Raw genomic sequence first — 12277 nt, 5'->3', positions numbered from 1 at the left:
TTCCACTGAAAACAAAAGACCCACAAACTCTTCTTCTTGTAATTGGATTCACGAACATATGACATCACAACCATAAATATTAAAATAAAGACTCCTCTTAGGTATACATGGTTTTTTATTGAAAACTCTTCCTTATTGTTTCCTCCCACTTCCCCTTGTTGCTTCCTCCCCCCACACACACACACACACACACACACACACACACACACACACACACACACACACACACAATTCTAAGTTCAGTACAACATTTCACCCAGCTCAAAATTCTTACCCAAGTCTTCTTGCCTTCCCGGTGTTTAAAGAGGAACTAGGAAACCTATATTCTTGAGAGAAGTGTGTGTGGAAAAGACATGTAAATAATACACATTTCTACACAGGATTCCCTCTCCATGCTGGCACCGCCACCATCCCCAGAATATACACTGTTTCTTTGGGGAAGCCATGTACTCAGAAATTAGGGTCCTCTTAAACCATGCATATCATTTAAAAATATATATGAACATCGATTAGCAAGCTTCTAGTTTATATTGCAATTGTTTCAAAATCCAGTGATGTTTCAAATTAATAAAAGAATTATAATTTCTAAAAGAATGAATGGCACAAACAACCCACTTTTGGTTATTAGCAAAGAGTAGCAGCTGGCTCCCTCTTAAGGGGCGGCCTCTTTCCAGTGCCTACACCAAGTCACATCACTGCTGCCTTCTTTCTAAGGGTGCACCTGAGCACATGTGAAGCCCCACAACAAGGTCCCTGGCATGCCCTGTGCTTGGCTCTCATCCAAAGTCACCCCAGTTCCTATGCAAAAGGAGATTTTTTTCTATGGAAAAAGAGCCCTTTTAGCATGCTGGAGTACATCTACGGCGCCCTGCTCCTCCTGCTGGTGGCCCTGGGCCTCTACCCCTGCTGGCTGCTCTTCTGGAACGTGATCTTCTGAAAGTGAGGTCTGCCTGCCAGGATACACAGGCTGGGGCAGGGGCTCCCCAAGCACCCATTCTGCCTCCTTCCTGGGAAACAAACAAGTGTCTGTTTCAAAAAAAAAAAAAAGAAAAGAAAAAGAGTCCTTTTAAAATTGGTAGATTGTGATGCTTCTGGGCAACACACGAACTGTATTACGTTCCACTATGTATGTGATGTTTCATTTCAACGCAGCACATACCAGTCAGGCTGTGCCAACCACCATCATGAAGGCTGTGGTCACCGAGCTTGCAGGGGGAGACCAGCTGCCCTCTATGGGCAGTCTTCCTGGGTGTTGGTCAGGTTCCAATCAACCTGCTCCAATCACTGAGCACGCCTGCTCCCTCCCCAGTTCAGGCTCATCTCCAGAAAGGGGGTGGGCAGTGGACATGCAACGACCCCAGCCAGGGCTCTGTTTATGACTCTGTGATCTCAGGGCCTCCCACTTGTTTTGAACAAACTGCTCTGCCTCCACTAACGCCATCAACAACAAACACAAAGCGAGTTTGTGTTCCACAGAACTGGCCTCTCAGAGTACTCAGAGCATAGACATCATCTTAACCAACACTCTTGGAAAGACCTCTGCAAACCCAGACTCTTTCATAAATGGAACTTACTGTTTGTGATGAATGTAAATGTAATTCTGATTCACTCCTTTGTAAACTGTTCTTTGCTGTGGATACACATTAAAAATAATATAACTGCTATGTGCTCTTATTAGGTACAAGAGAATTTTTTTTTCTCTTAGCACCCAAGGGTCACTAAAGGGAGAACAGTGGTATGGCTCATAGAAAGACACTGGACTGGGGTCCAGGAGACCTGGATGCAGAGTCCATGCTGCTGGTCACAGCTGGATAACTCTGGGTGTGTCACTTTGTCTCAGCTTCCTGTTTGCAAAATGCAGGTAACAATCTCTGCCCTGTTCTCTCACCCAGTCGAGGTCTAAAGTGATGGCATGTAGGAGATGAACCTAATGGACCACCCAAGTTGGAGATCTTATGTGGGCATCACTTCTCTTCCCTCCAAGGCCTGACCACACTGTCACAACCTACCACTCTGGTAGCTTTACGTTCCTGGGCACCAGGAAGATTTCCTCTCCATTTACCACTCCCACCTGGAAATGCATCCTTTTGGATCTTGATTGGATGAAAAGTTACTTTTAGGATCATTATGGTTAAAAGGTTCCAAGTTTACTTGGCTTCTTTCAGGATCCAGGTTTCAAGGATGCAGAAAGAAAGCTAATCAAGGTGCAGAGACAGCCAGTCTTGGAGATGTCAAAATCAGGAGACCTCATATGGAAATGGAAGGTGCTGCGCTGGCTCTACGTCTTCCAGGCAGCACAAGGTGGGTGCGATGTTCCTGAGGGAAAGGCCACGTCCTGCCTGCACTTGGCTTAAGGTCATGACAACAGTACTGAGACTGGGCTGGACACCATAATAAACAATAGCATGTCACACCAGCTCAAGAGAAAACCAATGAATGCAGCGGGTCACTTGCACTGTATGGAGTTCACCCTCCACAGTCGCGGAGGCTGCCAAACAGGGCCAGTCTCTTGACTGACAGTCCAGGTTGTTCCTGGGCCATTATTCTTTTTAAAAGAAAGTAAGTGAGGAAACACTAAGCTCTTTAGAGAGAAGCAGAAGGAAGGGGGGAGTTTAGTGCTTTCGTAAAGTTGTGCTTCCACTGCCGAATCCAACTTACCTTTCACTTTAAAGGGGTCCCTATTGCTTTTAGCTCCTGGGCTCCAACGGTTTTAGAGCTGGACAAGCCCTTATAGTACAAGGAATCTAAGTTCCTCACCTACTACCTACAAGATGCTGCCAAAGTCTTCAGTGGCTGGTGAGCTGGGGTCATGGGCCTCAACTGCACTGTAGCCCACCATGGAAATAGCCCTTCCAATGTTTTCTCCACTTCCACTTCCAACATTTTCTAAAGTTACTGCTATGGGAATGCACGAGTGGCTTTAGCAACTATTCTATGAATATGTCCCCTGAGCATGCTCCAGTCAGTCAAGATAGATCCTTCTAGATTAATAAGTCACCTAATGTACAGAGGTAGCGGTCATCTGAAGACCCGAGTTGAGGGTCTTTGGAGTCCCAGTGTCCACTGCTCCTGGGCAGCCGCATGCTCAGTCTGCCAATGGGTGAACCAGGCTGGCTTGGGAAGAATCCCCTTTATCTCGTTACTGGGCCACAGCACCCACTCAGGGCCAGCCCAGCTCTCTGGTCTCCTGGCACAGCCAGTAGAGAGCTGCTACCAATTGTTGTGAATGCCATCTGGAACTCTAGGGAGAGGGCACAGCCAGCAACACCCCAGCCCGAATCACCAAGAGGGCTGACCACGCTTTCCATTTCCTGTCTGCCAAGAGCCCCCCACTCAGCCTGCAGGGTCTCACCTAAAGGGCCTTGGTGCTCCAGATCACCAGCCTTCCATCCCCATCCCAAACAAGCCCTCCCTCCTCAGAGAGATGGTCTCAGCTAGGGGGCAGCAGCAGTGCTCCTGCACTCACCTTGGTCACCTAACACCTGGGTCACCTGCTTGTGGACCCTACCCCCTAATGAGCTGTTTGCTCATTAATCTAAACTCTGTACGAAGAGATTCTAACCATGTGAGCAAATGTTTCTAGAGGGAAAAGTTCTCTTAAGTGGTTCTCCGAGGGGTGAGGGGGCACCAATGCCTCCGCCTGCCCAAGGCATTTAGAAATGAGTGGCGCCAGGGACTGAAAACATCTTGCCATTGCATGGGCAACCTCTCCCAATGAAGGACACCAACAGCACCCAAATGCCCACCAGCCGCTCTGAGAAGCTCTGTAAGAGAGGAGAGATTTATAGCTCCAGTCTCTTTCTTAGTAGGAACTGAGAAAGGCAAGAGGCAGACCTCCTCTGTCACTAAGGCCAAGGCTTGCCAGCTGAGCTGACTCTCTCTCCCTCATGGGCCTGTGTGATGTCCTTCTCTATTGTCCAAACCATCCCAGGATTGCACCCTAGATCCCAAGCTCTGGGCAGCCCCTACATCATGGACAACTAGTGGTCCTGGAATCCTTGGCCACAGGCCGCCGTGCCTGGAGTGGAAGGTGGTGCCAGGGTCAGTGATCCCCCAGGGACAGAGCATCATGGAAGGGCTCTTGGGGGCCTTCAGACCAGCTCCTGTTTCCACTGCCCACACTGCCCCAGGGCCCCCCTTGTCAACCCCTGGATTTGACCACACAGTGAGTCACGTTCATTTCTGATAACTACCTAGTACAGCAAAGATGGTGCAATGAAGGGCCAACCTCTACTCTGGGGTTTGATTCAAACACTAAATTCCGTTTGTATGTTTAATTGAGCAAATATTTATTAAGCACCTACTTGTGCCAGGCACTGTGCTAGGCACCCTCACTGTGTGCTGTTCCCACAGCACAATCATCTGCTCAGAAATTAAAACCAAGAAAAGGAACATTGTCACAACCGTACAAACTGGGGGCACGAAGGGAGTATTCTGGATGCAGGTGATTCCCCTGCCAGAAAACGCACCCACCGGAAACTTGTTTCTTTCTCTGGATAAGTCGCTACTAAATGGTGTTTTAAAGCATCTCCTTGTTTACTGAGAGGGGAGCTGTTCCCTCCATGCCTGGTGGACGTTCAAATATTCTGAATGCTATCCGACAAAAGAGGCAAGATGGCCTGATGTAAAAAGGATACTGATATTTGGATTAGAAAATACCTTTTTCCAGTTCATACGGTTGCAACAGCCCTTAAGAAAGATATAAACATCCCTGCCCTGACTGCATAAACGTTTAAGGTAGACCTAGTTCTGGATTCCTGAGTCAGAATCTTCCAGTTGTCCACAACCCCACGGAGCCAGAGAAGCAGAGGAGAGTCCTATCCTGGAGAGGGGTGAGTGGGCGGCACAGCTGGTTTGGAAACAGGACAAGCTGCGCCTGCATGTACAGAAGCGACGCAAACAGGAGAACGTCCTAGGCCTACTTCGTTTCACACGCGCACTTGGGACTCACAGCGGGGCCCTAGTTGTCCGTGCCCAGCTTGGAGAGGCCCCGGCGGAGGTCGTGGAGGTCGTCGATCTTCCCGTCCAGCACCTCCAGGAAGCTCTTCAACTCCCCCTTCAGGTGGCGCTGTCGGTACTTACTCTCCTCAATGTCCGTCTTTAGGGAACGCACTTTGTCTTCCAGGTTTTGATTGTCTCTTTCTGCAGCCTGACCAAACAAAAGCGAGAAGGGTCTGGAAAACAGAGTCGTCTACTAAAACCTGCTATAGCTGAACCGATCATTCTCCATCAGACCTGAGGGCCGGGGACTATGATCCCTGGAGACACGGGAAGCCCCGCAACACACAAGCCTGCCACTGCGACGTCAGAAAGGAAGCAGCGGGCATTTCGGTGGGCCCTTCCTTTCCCGCCTTTTCTCCAGTAGAGGGGCCAACGGGCCAAGCGTCTGGCCAACACTCGGCCAGATTGGCCCCACAAGCCAATCGAGGCACATCTGGGTAAATCAGATACCAGGTCCCAAAGACAGGACAACTAAGAGTCCTTAAATGAGCCTTAAGCCTTGCACTCTTAGAGACTTTTTTGAACACGTGCACAGGGCCAGTCACCAATACTGGGGTTGTGCAAGTAAATAAGGTGCTCCTGTGTAGGTTAAGGGGCCTGAAGGGAGAAGCCCCTCAGAGGTGACAAGGACCTAGAAACCCTCATCTTATGGGTCAGAAATCTGAGGCCAGTGAGGAAGGCCTGCCCAAGGTCAGTGCCTGGGGATTGGCTGAGGAGGACTTGAACTCAGACCCCACACTCTCAGCCCACCCTTCCACCCCAGCTCTTAACCACCTCTGTGGTTCTGTAGGACTCCTGTGCGTGGGAAATGGTCCCCTACACTTTGGTTATGAGTAGGACACCTTCTTATAAGTGGAAAAATCAAAAGACAAGCATCACAGAGTCTTCCCCCAGGGGACACGGATGGCAGGCAAGGAAGGTGTGAAAGTGAGAGGGAGTGGATAAATTAGTAACATGACAATTGTCTTCTCATCTGAACCAGGATGGTTGTGCCCCCCACTTACCTCTAACTTCTCTGACACATATTCACACTCTGACATGAGCTGAGGTATGATTTCACTTTGTTTTCGGAGATCTTTCAACTCCTACAGGAGACAGAAATTTGAGAAAGAACATGACAGCAAGTCAGATAAAACGTATCCTTGAAAATCACCAACTTCTGCATACACTAATGGAAGCAGCTTTGCAACCTGTCCTGTTTGCATAAATAATAACGGCGACGGTGCTAATGTAAACATCAGGTAATTCCAAGGGCTGAGTATGTCACATGCATTAGCGCATGAAGTCCATGCACCACCCTAAAAAAGCAAGTATTCCTATAATTCCTGTTCTGTAGATGGGGAAACTGAGGCCTGCGGAGATTTGGTAACTTGTCCATGGTCTCCATCGTGTGTGTACTTAACTGTTCCACCCTCAGAAAATAAATGACAGTATGGCTGGTGACTGTAGCTGCAGTAATTTGACAGTGGAATTCAAGTTCTGATGATAGATTACCTGCAAGTGTCGGAGGGTTCTGTAACATGCTCGACTCATTCTTGGGTCTGAGTGAGTGACTGTCATAAACACAGTGAGGCAGCAGCAGAGGGCAACGGTTAGGCCTTTGCTCTGCGCACTTGCACCTTGGTCAGCTCCTGGCTCTCTCTCTGTGCTGGTACCCAGGCAGCTGCCAGGGCTGGTCACATGCCCCAAGCCACCTGCTGTGTCCTTGGGAGAAGCTCACTCCACAAGGCCCAGAGGATGTGGGAAGTGGGGGGAAGGGTCTGCTCAGAGCACCGTCACCATCACTCACCGTCTCCTTTTCTCGGAGTTCTGACTCCAGCTCCTCGATCCTCCTCTTCAGCTGGGTATTCTTCTCCTTCTCTCTGTTTATCTCACTGCACTGTTCCTCCAGCTCGTCGATCTTCAATAAACAGCACACATTAAGGCAGGGGCGCTGGTGTGCTTTAGTCATTAAACAAGAGATCGCCACAACTATGTTTATGCTTTCTTTTAAAATAAACCACAAACTAACCCACTCACACATTTTTGTTTGTGGCCCCCACCCCTCCCCCATGGGGCTGTTTGCCCCTGCCTGCAACGGATGCCTCACTTCACACCGGCAGAGCCACAGAGCCAGCCGCAGAGCCAGCCACATCTGGCTTCACGAGGCTCTGGCTTCTGGTTTTCTCTCACAGCCACAGAGGAGTAACTCTAGGTTTGCTTTAAGGATCCATCACAAGCACGGGTCAGATGTCCCCTGAACTGATCTGCTTCTCCCCAGAATTTTTATATCATTTTAATCACATCCTGAACTATTCTGTTTCATCTCAAAGGTTTAAGCCAGCAGGATAGAGAACCAAGCAACTCTGTGGAACGGTGGCCACCAAGTGGGAAGCAATGACATTTCAAACACTGTAAATGGAGATGGCCTTCCACCACTGATGCAGGCAGAAGGGGCCTGGCCTACTGGCCTCCTCCCTGAGGCTGAGTGACAAATCCCCAGATTGCACCTTTCTCTTCTTCCCAAGTCGGACCCCTCCGAAAGGTCACCTGTGTGCAATGCAAATGCAAGGCCTGACACCCTGACACTGCCGTCTGAGGCTGAGCATTTCCCAGGGGCCAAACGTGTGTGCAGCGTGGACGGGAGATACGGAACCAGTGTGTGACATGCAAGCACTGTAGTGATGGGACCCCACCGGCAGGCAGCAGCAGTCCTCGATATGAAGGGCGCTGGGGGGTCGCTGTGAGGACACTTCTCAGAGGCGGCATGCACTAACCCTCAGGCCACAGCTGTCACTGCAGACCCCTCCAACTTCCACCTCCAGTCCTGGAAACCAAGCTCCCAATGACATGTCCCACCCAGGGGGGCTGACACTCCTCTGAGGAAGCAAGTGCTGTGTGATGCGCCGCCTCCCCTCTCTCGAGCTGCCTTTGGTTCTTGCACTCAGACCAAAGTGAGAAATGCAGTTCTTTTCCCCAAAAAAGAAAGAAAGGGCAATCGACCCCTCTGGCAGGCAGATGTGCCAGGCCTGGACGGGAACGTGCAAAGTCAGCAACTGGCCTGGTGCCCCTGACTGTCGGCACTCACAGCACTGAGATGGAAAAATGGCATGAGGCAGTTTTAAGAGCCGTTGGCACTAAAGCGAGATGGGAAAACAGAAGGCTGGTCTGCAGTGGCTCCATCTAGGACGGGCAGGGCACATTGTAAATGGGGGTCAAGAGAGAGTGGACACCAACCTAAGTGTGACACGCCCCCCGAAACCCTGCACTTACAGAGCAGGCTCCAAAGCCTAGGGATTAACGGCCTTGCCATCAAAACGTGCTTAGCACAGAGCTAACCAACTGACCTCAGCTGGGGAGGGTCTCTCTGACACCCCAAAACCACCATATCAACTCAGCAGAGCTCCAGAGTGTGAGTGACTAATTGCACGGGAAATTATTGGTAAATTTTGAAAAGTCACAGTGCTAGGCTGCTCCAGTTGGAGAGTAGGGGGCACATGACTGTGGTCAGGACCCACCCATCCCCCTCGTGCCTCCTCTTCTCGCTTCCAAATTTACAGTTTTAGAAATAATGATTTGAATGGAAGCAGGGCTTCTGAGCAATCACTCCTCACCATTTCCCAAATCTATTTTCTCATTCATGCTCTGGATCCCTTTCCTCCACTGAAGACCATTGAAACACAGAAATGCCAAGGGAGGGCCACCACAGTAAAAGGCCAGCCCACGACTGGAGTCAGAGGTGCTCTCTGAGAGGGACAAGCCTGAACTCTCCAGCTCACTTACCTTCTCCTTAGCAATAGGAATGATGAAACTTGGTTCAATAAAAGTAATCAATCACTTATTTATAGGTACATGGTTAAACTCCTAAGAAAGGCAGGGGGAAAGGGGACATCTAGAGGGGAGAGGCGGCACGTCTTCCTCCTGCCCGTGGGGACGAGGGCAGAGGGAGAGGGAGGCAGGGGCAGGAGACGCACTAAGGACCACGGCGGCCCCTCCCCTGCGGCCCACCTTGCTGCGGAGCCGGTCGTTCTCGAGGCGGCAGATGGAGAACTGCCTCTTCCACTGCTCCACGCTGGCCGCTGACTCCTGCAGCGCCGTGGTCAGCCGCGCATTGCTCTCTCGCAGGGTCTGCAGCTCAATCTCCCATTTCTTCACGTTGGCAGCGCTGCGGGGCAGGGGACAGGCGGTGACTGCCAGCCTGCTGCAGCCCCACCCGCTCGGGGGAGGGGAACTCTGACACCCTTCTGACCCGACCCCAGGGGGCCCACACCCTCTCCCACCAGTGGACTGGTGCCTCCCTTTAGCGTGAACATGTCACCTTGCTGGGCTATTTTCTTAAAGAATCGCCTCAGAAGAGCACAGAGTTTTTAGCTAAGAATGAAGGCCACCGAGTGTGGGGCAGGCCCACCCCGCCCCTCGTCCCTGCCTGCTGACCCCTGCTGCAGAACCCTCTTGTGCCCACTGGCTCCTTCCTGCGATAAGACTCAAGGCCAGAGGCTCTGCATTGCTGGGGTGGCCACAGGGCCCTTTGAGAATCTCATGAAAGCCACAGGACATCTCTCTGGAGCCCAAGGACCCCGGGTTTCAACAAGTGAGCAAGCAAACAGCCCTGTTCCAGGTTGATAATGGCACCACTGTAACTTGTGCCTCCTTAGAGCCTTTAAAGGAAGCCAGATTTGAGAGCTTGTAGACAGAGGAGACAGTGACTGGGAATCAATCCCCTGTGGGCAGAACTGGGCTCTAACCTCCGAGTGTGGGAGGCAGCCCTGGCTGACCCCACATCACCTCAGGGGTGTGAGGAGACCAGCGTCTGAGGGACACGTCTACTGTCACCACAGAGGCCTTGTGTTTTCTCTGATTCTATGTGCTCAGTGAGGAAGAAGTTTAAACAAGCAAGCTGTAATCCTGAGTCACTGCTCCCTTCTGACCCTCCTTTAATTTCCTTGGAGCCCACATTTCTGTGGCGCTGAATGTGATCTGAGGTGACGGCAGAGCTGTGCGTGACAAGCCCATCAGAGGCTTCTGCCTGTCTGAGGAGAGTCCTCTTCCTAATGGCTTTTATGTTTTTTTAAAAAATAAATACAACGGTGTCTGAATAATCTGTTATCTTTTATCTCACAGTCTCCAGGACCTAGGGACAAAATTGGAAAATAGATATTTTCAGTTTCATACACCATGGACTGAAAAAATAATAAAATGTTACTATCTGATGAACTGCAGAGTTGATGACTGAGAATTTAAGCTGATTTAGAAAATGGCTTCATGCCCATTCCTGTAACTCACTTGTTCATTAAACTTGGATTTGAAAACATTTATTTTTAGGGGTGAAACATTTTCATCCAGGCAGCCCATTGTGACTTAAACAACCAACCCAAAATAGGCCTCACAACTGCCTGATGAGTAAGAAAAGAGACTGATCACAGTTTTGTTCTTTGAAGTACCTGACAAAGACCCACCGTCCAAAGGCAGGTGGTGGGATCTAAGGGTCACACAGGCTTTCTGGCATTCCTAGGTCAGATCACTGGAATTTAGCTCCAAGCACCAACCAGGCCAGCTGAGTTGAGGTGGGTGCCAGTCCTTGTGGCTTCAGCTGTGGAATGTGACCGGCTGCCTCTGGGAAGGTTTCTAAAGAGACGGCAACTGCATCCTCACTCAAGTGAAATGCAGGTAGCGTGGGGTGATGGGAAGATTTACTAGCCATGCGACCTTGAGAAGGAATCACTTTACCACTTAAAATGCAATTTCCTAATCCATAAAATAGGGAGAATTTAGACATGATGGCTTCCCTTATGAACTGAATGCTGTATTCTCCCCAAATTCATGTGCTGAAACCCTGCCCACTAATGTGATGGTATCAGGAGGTGGGGTCTTTGGGAGGTAATTAGGATTAGATGAGGTCATGAGGGTGGGGACCTCATGAATGGGATCATGTCCTTATGAGAGTCCTCAGAGAACTTGCTTCCTCTCCCTGCCATGTGAGGACAGAGTAAGAAGACTACGGCCTATGTGCCAAGAAGTGGGACCTCACCAGACACCGAACCTGCTATGGCCTTAATCTTAGACTTTCCAGCCTCCAGAACGGTGAGCAAATAAAGTTCTGTTGTTTAAGCCACCTAACGCATGGTATTTTGTTAAAGTAGCCTGAGCTGACTAACACGGCTTCTGAGGTGATACAGCTCTTAAATGGGCAACTCTGAGGAGGGCAGCTTCTCAGTCTAAGGGAGGCTGGGAACGCTGGCTGGACCCCTGGCCAGGTGAGCAGAACGATTCCCACAGACAGGAGCTCGCAGTGTGCTCACGGGCCAGCCTGCCTTTGAGAAAAGAGCCACACTCTCAAGACACAAACACAGAGGTATAGCTCCTGTAGTCACTCGCAATTAAAATCTTACTGCTTTTATAGAGATTATGCTGGGAAATTGATAACTTTTTAAAATATCAAGGCTTCTTACCACCTCCCAGTAGAATATATCTATTTGTTAAATAAATGAGTCATCTATGATCCTCAAAACATTTTAAAGTTTGCTTCACATAGATCTTATACATTTCTTGTTAAGTTTATTTCTATGTGTTTTATGCTTCTAGCTCATATTATGAAGGAAATCTCTTCTTCAAATATATATTCTATTAGGGTGCTTCAAAAACTTTGTGAAAAAATAGAATTGAAAGATAATACGAATCCTTCCAGGAACTTTTTGAAGACCCCTCATATGTGATGTTTTTTGGAGTAGGAAAGCTATAGAGTTTTTGCGTGACTTCATATTATTTTAAATAATTTCTTAGGTTTTTATATGCTTTTTGTGGATTCAAGACTCAATCTTACCATCTATGAATAAACAATAAATTTAGCTCCTCAAAAATAAAACAAAGCACAAACAGAGGGATGCACGACACACTCTCACACGCGTACTCTCTCCACACGCACACTCACCCTCTCTCACACCCTCTCTCACGTACACTCACTGTTCCATATACACACTCACCCTCTCACATACACACACACACACTCACCCTCTCTCACACCCTCTCTCACATACACTCACTGTTCCATATACACACTCACCCTCTCACGCACACTTTCTCACACACTCACACCCTCTCTCTCTCACACACACACACACTCACCCTCCCTCTCTCTCACACACACACACACACTCATCCTCTCACACACAGTCACCCTCTCTCTCACACACACTCACCCTCACACACACAGTCACCCTCTCTCACACACACACACACTCACCCTCCCTCTCTCTCACACACACACACACACTCATCCTCTCACACACAGTCACCCTCT

General features: G+C 49.4%; 1 protein-coding gene across 1 annotated transcript in view; it reads right to left on the bottom strand.

Moving 5' to 3' along the window:
- Nucleotides 1–4268: 4268 nt before the first annotated feature.
- HOMER2 (homer homolog 2 (Drosophila)) overlaps nt 4269–12277 on the bottom strand; it is a 37969-nt gene continuing 29960 nt past the window's right edge. The window contains exons 5-8 of the mRNA XM_008567589.1: nt 8989–9145; nt 6791–6901; nt 6006–6086; nt 4269–5149 (exon numbers count right to left, since the gene is read on the bottom strand). Coding sequence (XP_008565811.1) covers nt 4961–5149; nt 6006–6086; nt 6791–6901; nt 8989–9145 — 538 coding nt within the window. The 3' untranslated portion in view covers nt 4269–4960. The remainder of the gene's footprint in view (nt 5150–6005; nt 6087–6790; nt 6902–8988; nt 9146–12277) is intronic.

Source organism: Galeopterus variegatus, unplaced genomic scaffold, assembly GCF_000696425.1.
Source record: "Galeopterus variegatus unplaced genomic scaffold, G_variegatus-3.0.2 Scaffold333, whole genome shotgun sequence".
In the NCBI taxonomy this organism is placed as follows: Eukaryota; Metazoa; Chordata; class Mammalia; order Dermoptera; family Cynocephalidae; genus Galeopterus; species Galeopterus variegatus.
The sequence above is the reverse complement of the archived record's forward strand: the minus strand, read 5'-3'. Positions and strand labels throughout refer to the sequence as shown.